General features: G+C 54.4%; 1 protein-coding gene across 1 annotated transcript in view; it reads right to left on the bottom strand.

Annotated features, from left to right (window-relative positions):
- Positions 1–3416: 3416 nt before the first annotated feature.
- LOC118630659 (ral guanine nucleotide dissociation stimulator-like) overlaps positions 3417–18382 on the bottom strand; it is a 722930-nt gene continuing 707964 nt past the window's right edge. The window contains exons 7-19 of the mRNA XM_036262592.1: positions 11976–12086; positions 10007–10200; positions 9314–9421; positions 8496–8686; positions 8008–8360; positions 7032–7247; positions 6582–6685; positions 6022–6091; positions 5065–5133; positions 4565–4636; positions 4233–4265; positions 3786–3907; positions 3417–3599 (exon numbers count right to left, since the gene is read on the bottom strand). Of these exons, the coding sequence (XP_036118485.1) occupies positions 3563–3599; positions 3786–3907; positions 4233–4265; positions 4565–4636; positions 5065–5133; positions 6022–6091; positions 6582–6685; positions 7032–7247; positions 8008–8360; positions 8496–8686; positions 9314–9421; positions 10007–10200; positions 11976–12086 (1680 nt within the window). The 3' untranslated portion in view covers positions 3417–3562. The remainder of the gene's footprint in view (positions 3600–3785; positions 3908–4232; positions 4266–4564; positions 4637–5064; positions 5134–6021; positions 6092–6581; positions 6686–7031; positions 7248–8007; positions 8361–8495; positions 8687–9313; positions 9422–10006; positions 10201–11975; positions 12087–18382) is intronic.

Below are 18382 nucleotides of genomic sequence, written 5' to 3' on the forward strand. Positions count from 1 at the left end.
GAAACTAGAATCATCTGAACCGGGTGAGCTACCTACGGCCTGCGGGCCCATCACCTGTCTGTGCAAATAAGATTGAGGGGTGCGCAGCTGTTCCTGCGCATGTCATCAATAGCTGCTTCTGTGCTGTGACAGCAGAGTTGAGTAGTTGTGACCGAGCTCATATGCCCTGCAAAGCCCCACGGTCTGGACCCTCCAGAAAATGTGGGCCAACCCCTGATCTAGAGGCTTCTTCCCTCAGGTCGCTGGCATTTCTGCTGGGATGATGTGAGGACTGGGGTGGCAGAGCAGAGCACCTCTGTGAGGCTTCATCACGGTGCTGACATGCACCTGGACGTCTTGCGTGGCAGCTCCCGGCGCCAAGAGCAAGCGTTCATTCTAGTGCCCAGTGTGGAAGCTGTATGGCCTTTCATGACCCAGCTGCCGGTCACTTAGCTCACTGTACCCTCCCCTCATGGTGGAAGCAGTCACCAACCACCCTCCTCACAGGGAGGAGCCAGAGCCCCTACCTCTTGAGATGGATATGCCAAAGAGTTTGTGGCTATATTTTGAAACTTCCACAAACATCAAAACTTAGCTAACATGTGGAATATCAACTCTACTATATTAATTTCATACTTGACGTGCATCTAAATGGCATTGTAATTTAATATCCCAAGTACTCATGTGATCAAAATATGGGAAGAAAATTGTGAGAAAACAAAAACCAACAAATACAATATCAGATCCCTTGTTATACAACTATTTCATACTTGCAGGACCTCCGGCCCCAGAAGGCTACATTTGTTCAACTTCAGCAGGGCAATGCTGACTTGGAGCCCACACTGGGAGGCCTGCCATGTCTCCAAGATCTGCTGAGACTCTGTGTGATACTGCTCACTCTTAACAGAAAGAGGGACTGTGCAGGGCCTGCAGAGCCGCAGTCATCCAGGGGCTCAGGAAGGCGATGCCCACTGATTCACGTGCAGAAGGGCTTGTGCCCCAAATCAAGTGCATAGTTATCACAATCCATCATGTTGCACTTACCATTGTCAGGATTTAAGACTTCCCATTGCAGGCCCCAGGAGCACAGGTGCAATGTATAAAAACTATCCTCAACGACCTTGTGTTAAATCCCATTTTAAGCCCTTTGTCTCCCTACCACCCAACCTGTTTGCCCCTTTCAGCCTTGTCCCTAGCTGTAGCTTGTAATGTGCTTTCCTCTCCTGCCTCCAGTCTGCCACATGGACCCCCACTTCAGAGCTGGCCTCCTCCTACCCACTTGGACACAGTGCAGACTGCACAATATTCAGACACCTGGCTTGGCCCCAGGATACTCTGGGAAGGACAGTGTCCTGAGAAATTGCCTCATCCAAGTTTCGGGGCCAGAGGACCATACGTTCCCTACCATTCCACAGACACTGACTGAGCATGTGTTAGATTCCAAGTCTAAGGCCAGCACCTGGGACATATCACTGAACTAATGCATGGTACCTCCATCAGGGACCCTGGTGCCAGTCGAAGCCTGGACCACTTTGGCTCTCAGCCACCCAGGAACCATTGCACGGCCCTCCAGTCATAGCACCTGCTGTTCTTCTGCTGAACCGTGACTCCCACACCCACAAGCCCTCCTGCCCCAGAGCCTGGAGGTAGGCTCCTCCTCGCTGCCTAAGACCATTCTCCGTCTCTTCTTCCCGATGCTTTGAATCTTTTGTTCTCACACTGTACCAGCGCTGCGGTCATCCACGAACCCTGAGGTCTCTCGTTCTTTGATAATTTCAGTACTTGCATCACCGGCACCCCCTTCACATTATCTTTGTCATAGTTCTTGCTTCAGTACCATACAATGACCTTCCTACAGATTCTAAGCCCCTTGACCTCTTATCCTCCATGCACTGCACGAGCAACATGATGGAAATAGAAGTGCCAAGTTCTTACAGTGAGCTGGGGACTGGGATGGTGCTTATAGGAGAGTCAACGCAAATGCCCCACATCTCAAGGGAAGCACCAGCAGTTGTAGTTTCCTGGGCGATGTCGATGGTGCCTGGAAGAGACCCCATGTGGTGGGCTGGACCACATACTGGGAGGACAGGTGGGTGGCTCTGCTGCAGGTCAGGACGCCCATTTTGAACATAGAATTAACACCATGTGCACTGCACTTGGATAACTAAGGGTCAGTGAAACAGAAATACTTGCTGCCTACAGTTCGTTACAGGAAGAGGATATAATAGAACAACAGAGTAAAGTAAGAATATGCACCCCAATTAAAGATTATTTCATGGTAAGGGGTCCAGAGAGGCCAGAGGCTGGGTCCTCTGTCCTCATTTCTGTAAAGAATGAGGCTGGCTACACTTTCTCAGATCAGGAGCCACCGAGAACACTTCCGAGTCACAGGCCAGAATGGGGGCTCAGCTGGGATGTTGATATTTTTGCTGGTCATCTGTGCATAGTCCCAAAGCAGCCTCAACTATCACCTCGATCCCACAAACCTTCACATCATTCTATCTACAACATTACCTTGTGACCTTTTGTCTCTCTGTCTGCTTTACCGTTTGTTCAGAGCACCCAGCAAGTCCCGGCTTCATGCTATGTATGTGCTGGCTGCTTTGACTCTTTCCTGCAAGTCAGCCCTTGTTACCAACTCTTTGGGTTGATGACTACGCTTTGAGAGCCTGGCCTCTAGGAGGCGCTCAATACATACCTGTTAGAGGAGCTACTGAGAGAATTCCTCTGAACCCAATCTACAAATTTGATGAGATCCCAATCAAAATTCCAAGGGAACTTGATCAAATTATTCCAAATTCATAGATACTAAAATTTAGAATGTGCGTATTTTTGGAAACAGAAATTTCATTTTTGGAAAATAATTAAAAAATAAATGTGCAGAGGTATTATACAATAATGATCATCACAGAATTATTCAAAAAGTAGAAAACAAAATGATTTTAAATCTATTAATTAGAGCTAAATTATATATGTCATAACAGGAGAAAAGGTACTGGAAGATATTATTTTTCAGAAATATTTTAATATTTGAAGTACAATATATTATCAAATAGAAATAAAACATAAAATGATTACAAATATGGATAAGTGTATATTTACACCTGTCACTAGCATATCTGAAAAGATATATATGTATTATTATTGCCAATTTAATATGTGTATGATCACTTATTACATAAACCTTTCTTTTTTGTACCTATAACCATGAATTATTTCATATTAAAATATCTACTTTTATTTTGCAAAAGGAAAATAGAATCTAGGCTAATTTCCTTATTGTAAAATCGAAGAAATTGGTCTCAAGATACAAACTGTGTGTGTGTGTGTGTGTGTGTTCTATTCATAGAAAAATAGTTTGTATTGTCCTTATTTAATAAAAGTTTACCTAAAACCTAAGAGTTTCCATAACAGGAAATTTTTGTATCCAAATATGTTCTCCATGAGGGCAAATCCATGAAAGTGAGATCATTTTAAGAATCATTCCTCCTCTGCTGTCAATCATTCAATGACTTTCTTTAGTCTCAGAATAAACTTCAGATCCTTCAAAGCAGTTCTTGGCCTGGAGTGCTCTGCAGGCCAACTAGGACCCGGGCTCCAGCTGGCAGGACAGGATGTAACTACAGGACAGAGGGGCACCTGTGAGCTCCCAGGAGCCATCTCTCAGGTGTCTCTCCCAGGGTCGGGTGCCCCAGGGGTTGAAACACAACAAGGGCGGGGGCTGACCTGGGAGCCATGAACACAGGTTCTCTGGCCTGGCCCAGGGGAGTCCACCCCTGCCCTCACCCGGCTCCTGCCGGCCTCACCTCTTTGTCTCGCTGAGCCGCTCCAGGGCCCAGAACCAGGCCCTGAATTGCTCCTCGGGCTCTATTTGATACTGGTTGGCAGCTTCCTGCAGCAGCACTATCTTCTCCATGACTCTCTGTTCCTGGGGCCAGAGGGAAGGAGAGGGTGCAGACATGGCCGAGCGGGGTGAGGAGTGGCGTGGGGACAGGTCCTGGGTCTTTGCACACATGGGCACCGCCCTTCCCCCTAATTCCTTGAGGCCCTACCTGTGCTCAGAGATGGGCTTCGCCAGCCCTTCCTCCAGGCAGTGCTCCTTGATGCCACCCCCCTACCCAGCCACCACCTGGAGGGTCTCCCTCTGCTGTCATCAAACTCTCCCAGTGAGTGTAAGATGCGGGGTGGAGCCCAGGAGTGTGCTGGGTGTTCACTGCCCTCCCCTGCCCGCAGGAGGTGCCCCAGCTGCTCACCTTCTCCTTTTTCTCCAGGTTGATCTGATTCCCCTGGAAGGCAGACAGTCCCAGTCCATCAGGAAGAGCCCCTGGCCCTGACAAGCCCCTATGCCCACCCCTTCTCATGATGCAGTACCACCAGGTCCCAGGAGGGGGCGGGAAACACAAACAGACAGGACTTGGGGAGAGGCCAAGCTCTGGGCTCCAGAGGAGGGGCACATGGGTCCCTAGAAAGGGCATGAGGCCCATCTCCATGGGGGAGCTGTGCTGAGAACTAGGGGCTCAGTACAGGGCTTCTCTCTCCCCAAATGTCAATCGTGGTTACCCAACCCAGGTCCCAGGTCACTTACCTCCAGGTAATCCTCCAACGTAGTGTCCAGCTTCTCCAGTTCAGTTAGAAATTTTCCAAGGAAGGGAACACACTAGGCAATCAGGGTGAGGGTGGGATGAGCCCCTGTTCTCAGCTGGCCCCACGGACAATCCCCTGAAAGCTTCCCACCCTCACCTCCTGTCCCACCCCAGGGACCCCACATGGAGCAGCCCGGGACCCTTAGAGCCTCCCCTCAATGGCCCCTTCCATCACTGTCCAGGAACTCCTCCTCATCACCTCCAGGGCCTACTGCTGGCCAATCACAGGGCCTGTGGTCCCCAGCCCAGCCCCTCCCCCACAGGCATGGTGCACCCAACTCTTCTAGGCCCCCCCTAGGTCCCTGCTAATGGAGGGTTGCAGGCTCTGTGGGAACAGGAGGTGGATGGAGGAGGGAGGCCTCCCTCTCCTGACCTGGAGGCCTCCAGCCGGGAGGGCCGAGCCCCTCTCCTCTGACCCTGGAGCCCAGACAGGCTCACTCACCTTCTTGCGCGGCCTCTTCCGAGTTCCCCGGAGGGTCCGCAGCAGAGTGGCAAACCTGGAGGGCCGCTTCTGCCAGGGTCCGGGACAGGGTCATGAGGCCATGCCTCCTCACCCCGTTTCCCCCACCACCCCTGACCTCTGACCCTGGACAGCTGGCCCAAGTCAGTTGGTACCAGTGCCACTCTGACTCCAGCAAGCTTGATTCTGGGTCGTTCCCCGCTGCAATGCCCTCTGGGTGTGTGCCCCTGGGCCTGGGGCCTGCCCCTGCCCCTTTCTGACTGACTGACTGACTGACTGACTGACTGACTGGCAGCGAGTGCTCCAGGGCACAGTGGGAAGTCACAGGGGCACAGTGGGAAGTCACGGAGGCACAGTGGGAAGTCACAGGGGCACAGTGGGAAGTCACAGAGGCACAGTGGGAAGTCACAGGGGCACAGTGGGAAGTCACAGAAGGCACACCTCACCTCTCTGTCTCCAGTCCAGCAAGTGGGACCTGAGGCCAAGCAGCCCTTTGTTCCCTGGCCCATGGGAGTCCCCTGCAGTGCCCATCCCTGGGGCAGGCAGGGTGCGCTTCCCTTGGAGGTGTGGTGAAGACAGAGGAGCAACAGGGGCCTGGCTTCCAAGGCCAGGCGGGGCTGGTTTGGGAAGAAAGGTGCCCACCTACCCCATTCACCCAACAGCCTGGAAGAAGCTAAGTGCCAGTGGGATGGGCCCGCATGGAAGCCAGAGACCCGCTCAGTGTGCCAGCCCTGCACCCGTCCCGGAGCCGCCCAGCCAGCATCACTGTGGGCCAGGCCCGGACGTCCTGCCCTGGAGCTGCCCCTGCCAAGGGCCAAACAGAGCCCTCTCCCTGTTACTCAGGACAGAGGGCAAACATTGCAGAGAATCTTTAAGTGACAAACTATCGAAGCCACATCCAGCCCAGGGCCCCCTCCAGACCTCCAGCCTCCGCTCTACCTCGCTGAGCTGCGCGCGGGCCCTGGAGTTGTCTTCCTTACACAGCGTGTTCAGTGTGGCCGAGCTCCTCCTGAGCCGGGGCAGGAGGGAGACATGTTTACAAAGAATGAGCGGGGGGAGGGGGGTTGTTAAAGGCAAAAATCTATTGACAGACCAGTGTTTCAAGGCGCTGGGGTGAGGGTTTCACTGGGTTCCTCCCAGCAGGAAGGTCTCCGTGGCCTGGGCGGGGCTCTCCTGTGGGTCACCTGGGCCCCATTCCCATTTCTATGGGGCAGCTCTGTTTTGACCAGTTTCGGTTTTAACTGGGCCCGGGGTTCTAGTGTTATAAACACGTAAAAATCTCCAGTGGGGCTCAATCCAGTCTCTGTCACTTAGGGGAACTGATTCCTGAAGCAGAACTGGCGGCCTGAGGTCCCAGGGTGGCTTAGAGACCCCGCCCAGCAGCCCAGTCCTTGTCCCCAGGGATGGCTACCTCCCAGGAGGTGCCAGCTCCTGAGGGGACATTGGGAGGCATATGAGAGACACCCCACCCATCCTCTTCTGGGGAGAGGCCTACCCACCTGGAAACTTTCCCCCACGTCTTCTTCAGACGGTGGACGGACAGGCTCTGCAGAGCGGACAGGATGGCGTGCAGGGCGGAAAAGCTCCGTAGGGCTCTGCACTCCTGGGAGGGGAGCGACGGCTGTGAGGTGGCAGCTGGAGCTCTAGCTCAGTCCCCTCCATTGACACCCATCCTGGGTGGGACAGGTGCTCAGGGTGGGCATGGTGAGCACCCAAAGACCAGCACTCACAGAGAGGAGGATCTTAGCTCAACCCAAGGAACGAGCCAGGGAGGAAGTGAGCCTCCTACCACTGGGACCTGAGAGTCAAGGTCAGCGGGCCCCTGGCAGAGAGGACCTGGGAACTGTGCTGGGCTCCGGCCTCAGGCCTCAGTCCCGAGAGCTGACAGAGCAGCAGAGGCATTTCTCAAGGCTCCGCATAGGGACTGCGCTGGGCCTCCCATAACATACCTTGGCCACCTTGATCCAGTGCTCCACCACTTTGGCCCTGTCCTGGGCCCTCATGCTTGGGTCCCCAAGGCAGGTGGTGATCACACAGGTGGACACATCACTGAACTGCGTGATGGTGGCCCAGACAGTGGAGGCCAGGTGTTCATTGCCAGGCTTGTCCTTCTGGGACCAGACGGAGCCCAGGCACTGGTGGGGCAGCACCCTCTTGAATAGCTCCTAGGGAGAAAGGGGAGGTTACCCAACCCTGCCACACCCAGCTCAGTGTCCCCAACCCCCTGCAGGGGTCGCTGGGAAAGACTGAAGCTCAGGAAGCTGAGAATGTGGCCTGAGCCTTGGTGTCCTGGGATTCATTCTCTATACACCAAGGGACCCAGCACTGGATGAGCCAGAGCCCAGGACAGGTGGGAAGGGACAGGAGCATCTGCCTCCAGCCCATCCTCACTGACTCCAAATTCCAGGATGCGGCTCAAGTCCATTCACCCCAAGAGGGCATCTTCCGGCATCCTGATTACCCCTCCGGTTCAAATCCCCATTCAGGGCACATGCCCTGTGGCAGCTACAGCCCTGGGCTCTATGTTTGTCTCCCTTGTAGGAAAGTACACATCAGGTGCCTAATCAGTGTGGAGGCCGCTGAGCCTCATGGGCACATGGATGGGCGCCCCAGGGCCCTGGCTGCACGCAGTGAGCTCCCCTCCCACCTACCGGGCCAGGACCCGCCCAGCTTTCTGTCTGATCTGCCTCCTGGAATCTGCAGCCACTCTGAGCAGCTGGTGCTGCGCGTGTCCACCCCCACTGTCCACAGGTGGGCAGCGAGGCTTGGGGGTTGAGAAAGTTACCCAGGACCCACGGATGGTCGGTGGGGGAGCTGCAGTTTGGATCCAGATCACGGGAGTTCAGATCAGAAAAGGCAGGTTGGGGCAGCTGAGGGCAGAGGGAAGGCCTGCCCCCCACTCTCCCCGAGAGCCCCACTGCTCACCGCGTCCATCACTGTCAGCTGCTCTGCCACCAGTCTTGGAGGGAAGCTCAGGATGTTACGCTTCTCCTCCTTTATCAGGTGCTTAGTGGTCCCAGCCGGGGGGTGGTCCGCTGCTGGGCATGGAGCTGGCTCTGTTGTTGGCACTCGGATCAGAGCTGGTGGTGCAGGAGGCTCCTGCTGGAGAGCCGGCCCTGGGGCGGAGGGTGAGGCGGGTGCTGGCCCCAGGCCCCCAGGGGCTGAGGGAGGTGACACTGGCTCCAGCACTGGCACAGCGGGACCGGGCACGGGCCCCTGGGCAGGTCCCTCCTCGGGCTCTGGAGCGCGCTGGGGCTCTGGGGGAGCCTCTGGAGCAGCTGAAGAGACAGTTCACACACAGGCCTGGCTTTCCCGTGCCCTCCCAGAGACGGAAAGATGCCACTGCCCCCAGGGGAACTGCGGCCCCTGAGCCCACCCACCCCGCCCGTCTTCCCAGACTGCAGGCCCCTGACCTTCCAGCTCTGCCTCCGTGGGCTCCAGATGCTCCAGCTCCACCCAGAGGCTGGGCACGTGGCCCAGCGGGTGTGAGGCAGGGAGGTGGCCCTGCACGAGGGCCTGCTTCAGGGTGAACCAGGGGAGAAGCAGGGGCTGGCCGACATATTGTATCTGGTCCGGCCAGGCTCCCATCACAGAAGCTACGGCCCTGGGGGAGGCAGGAGGGCAGCGGGGTCAGAGTCCTGGTCTTTCCTCCCGCACGGCCCTCCCATGGCACCCTGCTTCAGACGGGGCCCGTATGCCTGCCCGGCCCATCCAGGGGTCAGCCCCATGCCATCCCCTGCCCCTGGGGCTGTCCTGGGAGTCGCAGGCCTGGTGACCCAGCAGACTAACACGGAGTCTGTGTGAGTGTCCTCTTCCCCCGAGAGCTGTCCTGGAGGCCTGTGCACTGCCCACCCAGCCCTCTGAGCACTGGGCACCTGGACTGAGGACTGAGACAGGGTGTGAGCAGCCTGCTCCCCACGTCCTGTTCTGGGCCTGGCGATGGTGGTCAGGGGAGTGGGTGCAGAGAAAGCAGGCAGAGCAGGACGGTCTGTGGTGGGGATGGGACTCCTGGGGACAGCTCAGCCTAGCCTCCTCTCTGGTTATAAGAGGCCACGAAGCCCACCCACAGTGCTCTCTGACCCTGTCCTCCTGGAGTGGAAGCCACCAGACCTCAGCCCTCCCTTGGGAATCAGCAGACGTGTAAGATCAGGGTTCTGCCAGCCCCTGTCCGCCCGCAGCCCCTCATCCTGTTGACACAGGAGGCCTCCTTCTGGACCCAAAGACCACTCACTTTTTCAATTGGTCCTGCGGTGTGTCACCCTGGTCATTATATGGCTGCATATTTCCAGATGTAGAGAACACCTGGATGGCATCAGATCTGATGGATGGTGGGCAGCACCTGCGAATGACGTCTAGTGTGACAGTCTGACTCGCTGACTAGAACTGAGGCCCGGGCACTGTGTCTGCTTCGTTCCCTGAGTCAGGCTAAGTGTCTCCAAAGTGCCTGCTGGCAGTAGGAGCTCAATGCACATTGTCCAGTCAGTGAGCTCCAACCAGAACCACCTGGACATCTGAGTGGGCCTGGGGCCCCTGCATCCCCAGACATCCCTAATCTGGCCAAACCAAGGACCAGGACAAGGACCAGCCAGGTGGAATTTCAAACTGCTTGACAGTCATTTTCCCATGTGCTTTTCCAAACTCAGATGCCGCAGGCCGCCGATGGGTGAGTCAGGGCACTTCTCACGGGGAGAGAGAAGTCATTGCCTAGAACGGCCACACACGTCCAGCAGCCCTTTCTGCAGAGCCAGGGAGCAGGTCAGACCTGTCATGGCTTGTCCCCACAATAGTCCCTGCAAGAACCCCATGAGGTTTATCCTCTATCACCCACTTTTCAGAGGAGCAAACCAAGGCTCAGAGAGATGTGACATTTTCAGGACACACGGCTAGCAGTGGACAGAGTCACCACCAGGGGGCGTGTGCTCACCTAGTTAACAGCTGGTCCAGGAACAGCTGGGCTCTGGAGAAGGCCGGGTGGATGGACATGAAGGTGGAGATGTGGGGAATTTTTCCACGTGGGAAAGCTGGTACCATGGACGCCACCATCTTCTCCAGTGTGCCTTCCTGGAGGGCACGCATCCTGCAGGCCTCACGGAGGTTAAGAGTTAACTCAGCAGCACACTGGGTGGGACAAGGAGGGACATCAGGTCAGCGACATCACCATGAACCCAGGAGGATGGAGGTCTGGAGTTCACCCTGGAACTGCCAGCCCTCAGGACATGTGTGAGAAGAGGGACAGGGGTGCCCATGCCCAGTGAGGTTCTAGGTTTTAAAAAAACATTGAAGTTTGGTGAGTGGGGGATGTTTATATAATTGTAACCAAGATGTGTTTTTAGGTGAGGGACATCAGACCTCCTGTATTAATAGTTTGTGTAAAGGACATTGTCCCCATGAGTCCTCAGCAGACATCCCCACTATGGAGATATGAACCCAGAGGCTTAGGATGTCAAATGGCTGCTCAAGGTCATACAGGTCAGAACTGAGAATTGTCCTGCATGATGCTCCCTCTCGGCTACCTGAGACTCATCTCTCCCGACATGGACCTTGTCTGGGAACCTTGTCACTGCCCAGTTTGGAGACTATACATGGTAGACATGGCCTATGAAAAATATTAACTTCAAAAAAGACACTTATTTCTCCTCCTTTTACATCACAGTGCATTTTGAGACTCTCATTATAGAGATCCTAGATTCCACGCTGATGCCTGGAGATTCCAGGCTGGAGAAAGCCATCCACCAGGCAGAAATCTGAGCAGGTGAAACGGGAAAAAGCAAATCCACGTGGCTGGTGAAAAGCTGACAGTCAGTCCAGGTACCCCAGAGGCAATCGCCACCACCAGAGACTGCTGTTGGCGACCTCACTGCCACAGCCTCTGGATGTGGATCCGCCTGCAGCTGTGAGGACAGACATGTGCACGTCCTGCCAAGAACAGTCTTTTCCCTGAACAGGTATCCCCACCTGGGGACAGCGTATGTCGGAGGCTGAATTGTGTCACCCGAATTGCATGACTTGGTAACCCTCAGAACTTCAGAACAGGCCTGTATTTGGGCTCATGGTCTTTAAGGAAGTAGTTAAGTTTAAGTGAGTTCCGTGTGGTGGGTCCCCCAATAGGACTGGTGTCCTTTGAGGAGCAAAGGAGGACACATGGACGTGCAGAGGGGAGTCCATGTGACACAGAGAGAAGACGGCCGCCAGCCACGAGCCGAGGAGACAGCCCTCGGGAGGAAGGAGCCTGCTGACACCCTCCCCTCCCCCTTCTACCCTCTGTGTTCACACAGCCAGTGTGGGCCCCCGTCACGGCAGCCCGAGCAAACTCCCACAGGCGCTCAGTGCTCCCGGCCGCACTGCTGACACGGCCCCTGGACTGCACCACAGTCAAGGTCCAGCGGCACTGCAAGGGCATCGCTGTGGCCGACCCCTGCCTTATGGGACATTATGGACACGAGTGAAGCCACAGCTCCTGACGGGGCAGGGCCCCAGGTGTCTGCGATGACAAGTAGCAGAGAAACGGCCGGAATAGCTTAACCTTGTCCTCCCCCTTCTGTGTACAGACCATGTGATACGTGTGCTGATGTGGAGACGTGGAGCAGGTCTGCAGGGACACCTGGGGCGGGCAGTTCAACAACAAAACAGCGAACGGGACCGTGCTCGTGGTCTCGGGGCAGAGAAACACGGGCTCCCTCTGCGCTTCCTACCAGTGTGGGGCGGCTCCCGACCCTCCCAGAGGGCTGGCGGGGTAGTGGAGGTCCAGGTCCCTCTGTGCGCTGGGCTGTGCACACTCCAGGGGGAAAGCCTTGGAGGCCCCCGGGGGAGGCCCCAGATTTGGGTCTGGGTTCTGGGCCACCCCAGTTGTGTCAAGCTCATGGGTGTGGAGAACCCTCTGAGCCAGCTCTCACCTCAGACCGGCACTGGACGGTGATCCTGGCCTGGTACCCTTGTCCCTTGTAGCAGTTGATGGCATTAGTGAACCCATCCGTCAGCTCCTCCACGCTCTCTGGGGCGGGCCTCTGCAAAGACACAGCCCGGGTCCCGGCCAGGAGGCGTCAGGGGCCTGCCTGGCCATTCTCACGGGAGAGATGCCCACCACAAATTCTGCCCCCTGGGATCAGGCACAAAGGGGCTTCTGCAAAGACCTCCAGGCAGGGAGGGAACACGATGACACCGTGAGGACTCCTGAGTAGCAAGTGGGTAGTTGGACTTGGTCCCAGCACTCACCCTCCCTTCCTGCCAGCCGTGACCTGGGCAAAGAACATGACAGACCCTCCCGACTTCAGACACCTAACGACCTGCTCCTGCCCAGGACGAGTGCCCCTCATCCCACACTTTTCTTCTCCACCCGCCACACACTCACCAGGATGAGGGGAGAGGGGCGTGGGGCTGCCCAGGTAGGGTCACAGTTGGGGTCTGGCCTGGATTAGCCGGCCCTGGGCTGCCCTGTTACCTGAGGGCGCCTCGTGCCAAATGGCCAGAATCGTCCACGGCGAGGTTTGCGCCAATGTCTACAGCGACCGAAACACCCCGCACTCTGGGCTTTCCTCAGCCCAGGGCTTCGGGGAGTCGGGAAACAGCAACGATACATCCTGTTCTCTTGACCGTTTGCAGTCAACTGACCTGGCGAGGGGTCCCTGGTTACCAGAGTTCTAGCTTCTGTTAGGGTCTGTCACCAAGGAAGTGAGGTCGCCCCTCGGAATTCCATGATCAGCGCCCCTTCCTCCAATCAGAGCCTCCCGCAGCCTCTGGGCTGTTGACCTCTCACCCTGCTCGCCCATGTCACCTCCATACCTGTACACGGACACTCACCACAGCCCTCCCCACAGCTCCCTGGGAACGGTCCAGGTTCCCAGCTTTGAGGAGAGAGCGGAGTTCAGACCTGAAACTCTTGCTCTTTTGAAAACTCAGCCTCCTTACAGACGCTCACATTACCCTCCATTTGAACTGAAACCAGGTTCTGCTGCTGGCCCAGCCTCCAGAACAGCACCTCCAGCAGTCACAAGTCTTCCTCCCGCCCGCGGGTGTCTCTGGACCCAGAAAGCCAGTTGGGACCCTCAGTTTCCCACAGGCACGTGCAGTTACCCCGAGACAATACCTTTGGCCGTCACCACCCGTGACAAGTCAGCGTACATTAAATCATCTCGTTTACTTCTGTCTCTCAAGCCCATTAGACCTGTGAGGGTGGGGATGGGGCCTCATCAGGTCTTGTGTGTTTTTATTTCCATCGCACAAGTACCTAGAATAATGTTGTCCTGTGACAGGAGCTTACTACATATTAGATGAATGAATGCTTGAATGAGACTGGTATTATTATCCCATTTCCTAGTGGGAAAGACAAAGACTCCTCCCCAAACAAGCCACATTCATGGCCCAAGGCCGAGAGCCCTCGTGTCCAGGGCCTGTCTCCATTCTGCCTGAGAGGAGCCTTGTTGAAAGGGGCACGGTGCCAGGAGGAAGGCCTGGGCTCTGTGGAACGGGCTCCGTCTAACGGGGGTGGGCGGTGGGCGTGTGGGCCCAGCACCCAGGCAGCTGAGGGCGGGAAGGAGCGTTGCTGATGCTGCACCTTGCGTGGACCTCCCACCTGGCCCCCGGCTCCCTTGAGAAAGCCCATCATTCCAGGGGAGGGGGCATCTCACCCGAACCTGCACGCTCCATCCACCTTGGCAGCCGGGCGAGTACGTGCCCGTTGGGGTCACTACGTGGACAGAGCTGGCGCTGAGGGTTTTGGATCAAGATGAAGCGATCACGTCAGTCTAGTTCGGCTGCAAGGACATTTATCAGAGCGACATCACTGTCCCCCCCTCATTCAGAAACGCTGCTCGTTTCTGTCCCAATCGGCAAACATTCTGCCCCTGCTCAGAGCCTACAGGACCCGCCTCTGCTTCTTTGGGGAATGAGGCTCCCTGTGGTCTCTGAACTTCCAGGCCTGGTGGCCTCAATTCCTCCTCGTGAGGGATCCCAGGGTCAGCCCTCTCAGGGCTCATGAGAGTGACCTCGCTGAGCCTGAGGGTCCCCCAGGGTTATGGACCTCTGCTCCTCCCGCGGGGCAGCAGGTCCACAGGTGACCCTTCCTGCAGTCCCACCAGGTCCCCTACTGATCCGCAGCTTCAGGAAGCCCCAGGGAGGGGTCACCCTCTCTTTTCTGTCCCAGCTTCGTTCTACTGAGTCCGGCCAAAGTTCAAATCCAGCCCATGTTCATCTTACTCTTCAGTTCTGTGATAGGGGAGCTATGGATGCTGTTAGAGTCTCATGACTCTCCTTTTACCTCAACTAACCTTTCTTACATTGCAGGAAAGTTGAAAGGAGGAGAAAGAAACGTGGCAATGAATGTCAGCACGACGCCTCTGCTGACTATCTAAATATTGTCTTCACCACACACCCTGTTCCCCTGAATAAAGAAAATAGAGGCACCTTCAGGCATTTTTAAAATCAAGATTTTATTAAAAAGAAACAAAGTTTCAATCACCAAGCAAACAATTTAGAAAGACAGTCTCTGGAATAACACAAGCTATCACTGTGGAGGGCAAACCCGTCCCAGCCCCTGGGCTGTAAGCCTGGCATCTGTCATCCTTGCCCACCCCATGAACATTTTCTAGATCAGGAGACCAGTCCGGAGATGTGCAGGGTGGCTCCGTGGTTCGCACCAGGTCTGGTGGGTCTGGCACTGTTCCCTGTGTCTCTCACGGTGGAGCCCCACGCAGAGCAAGGCAGCAGAAAGCCACACAGAGCTTCCGAGGGAGCCAGCCACAGCCCGAAGCCGCTCTGCCTCCCAAAGCCAAGGGTGGGCCAGAAGGGATCCCCATGTTTGGTTTCTGTTCCCCATTTCTGAGCTTTCCCTCTGAATGACAGCCGTGACCATATCCCAGCGTGTTTGCCCAGCCCAGTTGGAGTCATAAGTTGGTGAAATGGACATGTTCTTGTGGAAATATGAACACACTCTCATTTGCCAAAGGTCAACTAGCCTTGCACTGGTGTGGAAGGTTTCCACCTTCCTGCCTTTCGTCTTCCCTTCTCAGCTTGCTTTGATCGCCCACAACATTAACCTTCAGACAGGAACGAGGGTGAGCCTGGCACGTTCAAGCCCCTGATCTCCCAGCTGCACCCGCAGCAGACCCTGGAGGGAGTTCCCTGGCAGGGAGGCCTAGGAGGGCCATGACCACTCCACACTTGTCCCCTGTCTCTATGGGGGAAGGGAGTTCCTTGCTGGGTTCTGTCTTTGCGAAGCTTGAACACATAACAACTCACGGAGTCTCCCTCTGTCCAGCTGGCTCCCGGCCTCAGATCCAGCTCCACGCTCAGGGCTCGGGGGTGGGGAAAAGAAGGAAACCACACTCTATGCAGGTCCTGTTATTGCTGTAGAAGTGGTCAGTGCTATTTCAGGGGAAGGCTGTTTCTTGGAAAAGATCGCTTTCAAGTGCGGTGACTCTTCCAGGTTGTGTAACAGGGCATGAGGCAAACACGGGAAATTCAGCAGCTTCCTTTCTTGAGAGGGACCAGTGGATGGACGGGCTGCAGGTCCCCTCCGGCAGCCGCCATGCAGAATAACTGGCTGCAGCTGGGTTCCTATTCGGCCCCCTGTCTGGATAATATCAGCAATATTAATGTTACAGGTTTTCTGTGATACACTGTACTGCTTCCTCAGAAAGTATTAAAGTGTTTTGAATCTATTTTGTAGAAATCTTGAAACCACCAGTGGAACGTTTTGTGCCGTGGGTAATGGGTACAGTAGCTGCTAGGGAGCTGGGCTGGGAGAGGTACCCGAAGGTGTTGGAAGCACGGAAGACACTGCCCATCGGAGTTGGAGCAGTTAGGAAGCCGGCCGGGGGAGCGCATGCTGAGCTGGGGGAGCGGGTGTGGCTGGGAAGCAGCCGTATTTCTGTCATTCGCGGGGGGTGGGGAGGACGGCAGACCCTGCCTCTCCTGGGAGCCAGCAACATTGATCTGGAAGGGAGAGCCGGAAGAAAAGTTCCCTCGTCATGAAAGGAACTCTCAAGCCCTGCTTGGTATTCATATTGTTTTGGCTTTTTTCCTTTCCTGCCTGTGTTCTTTGTACCTAGAGCTCAGAATTGTATAAAAACTGCAACAAAAGAATATAAATTCTGTCACTGTTGGATGAAATGTTCTTCAAATATTGATTAGATCCAACTGATGTAGTGTGTCATTTAACGCTACTGTTTCCTTGTTAAATTTTTGTCTGGAAGATCCATCCAGTGATGTCAGTTGGTGTTAAAGTCCCCTACTATGACTGTATTGCTGCTTCTCTCTCCCTCACAGTCCATCAAGAGCTTTTGAAAATATATTTAGGTGCTCTTATATTGGGTGCATATATGCTAACAAGGGTTATGTGTTCTTGTTGGATTGATTCCTTTAGTATCATGTAGCAACCTTCTTTGTCTCTTGTTATGGCCTTTGTCTTGAAGTCTATTTTGTCAGATATAAGTATTGCTACTCCAGCCTTTTCTTTTCACTTCCATTTGCATAGAATACTCTTCCCCATACCTTCACTTTCAGTATGTGTGACTCTTGTTCTAAGGTGGGTCTCTTGTAGGCTTCTAGGAATATATCCTAAGAAGCCCAAAACACCAATCAGAAAGAATATATGCACCCCCATGTTCACAGCAGCATTATGTACAATAGCAAAATCTGGAAACAGGCCAAATGCCCATCAGTAGATGAGTAGATTGAAAAGCTGTAGTACATTTACACAATGGAATATTATGCAGCTGCAAAAAAGATGGATTTCTTACCCTTTGCCACAGCATGGGTGGACCTGGAGAAGGTTATGCTGGTTGAAATAAGCCAGCCAGAGAAAGACAAATATCACATGATCTCACTTATATGTAGAATCTAATGAACACAATAAACTGATGAACAAAATAGGTCCAGAGGCATGGATCATTGAACAGACTGACATACCTCACATGGAAGGGCTCAGGAGATGGGAAGAGATTAACCAAAGAACTCATACACATATATATACATGGCCACTAAACACAGACAATAGTGTGATGAAGGCCTGGGGTATGGTGAGCAGGAACTAGGAGGTGGGGAACTAAGTGGGGAAAATTGGGGAATATCTATAATAACAGTAAACAATAAAATAACCCCAAACTGCCCTGGCTGGTCTGGCTTAGCAGTTAGAATGTCGGCCCACAGCCCTGGCCGGTTTGGTTCAGCGGTTAGAGTGTTGGCCTGCGGTCCAGAGAGACCTAGGTTCAGTTCCTGCTAAGGTCACATATCTCGGCTATGGTTTGTCCCCGGCCCTGGTTGGTTGTGCGGGTGGCAGCCACTCGATGTGTCCCTTTCACGTCGATGTTTCTCTTTCTCTCCCTCCCATTCTATCTGAACAAAAAATGGAAAAATGCCCTTGGGTGAGGATAAAAAAAAAAGAATGTGGGCACGCGGACCAAGGAGTCTTAGGTTCAGTTCTGGTCAAGGGCACGTACCTCAGCTGTGGTTGGATCCCTGGCCCTGGTTGGGGTCGTGCGAAAGACAACCCGTCGATATGTCTCTCTCACATCGTTGTTTCTCTCTGTCTCTCTCCCTCTCCCCCTCCCACTCTGTCTGAAGATAAATGGAAAAATATCCTCGTGTGAGGATTAAAAAAACAAAAAAAACAAAACATGCAGGAAGCGGTGACATAATTGTGGAAGTTGTAGTAGATGGTATTGTGGTTAATTTCATGTGCCAAATTATGTGTTAATTTCTCTGGGGCAAGGGGTGCCCATGGTTTGGTCAAACATTGTTCTGGGTGTGTGTGTGTGAGAAGTTTCTGGATGAGATCAGCATGTGAGTCAGTGGGGTGAGTACAGAGACCGCCCTCCCTAGTGCGGGTGGGCATCGCCTAAGCAGCTGAAGCCCTGAAGAGAACAGAAGGCTGACCCTCCCACCTGTGACAGGGAGACCCTCCTGCCGGTTTTTGGTTTTTTTCCTGCCTTTGGACTCAAACTGAAACAGCTCTTCTTGGGCCCGGGGCCTGCCAGATTTCAGGCTAGAACTTAAACTATTGGTTTTCCTGAGTTTCTCATTGGCCAACTGCATGTCTAGGGACTGCTCATCTTCCGCATCATGTGGGCCAAGCCTTTATAATAAATTCTTTACAGACATATCCACACACACACTATTGGTACTGTTTCTCTGGACAACTCTAAGTAAACCAGATGGCATTAATGAGACAGGAACTGGAATATTAAAATCTTTCCTGAATTCCTAACCTGACTGGATCAGCTGTGTCCTCTAGGAGAAAGGCCAGGGACCCTGCCAGAAAGGGTGACGAGCCAGAGCTCACGGAGGGCTCTGGCCACCCGCAACG

Source organism: Molossus molossus, unplaced genomic scaffold, assembly GCF_014108415.1.
Source record: "Molossus molossus isolate mMolMol1 unplaced genomic scaffold, mMolMol1.p scaffold_m16_p_15, whole genome shotgun sequence".
Taxonomy (NCBI): domain Eukaryota; kingdom Metazoa; phylum Chordata; class Mammalia; order Chiroptera; family Molossidae; genus Molossus; species Molossus molossus.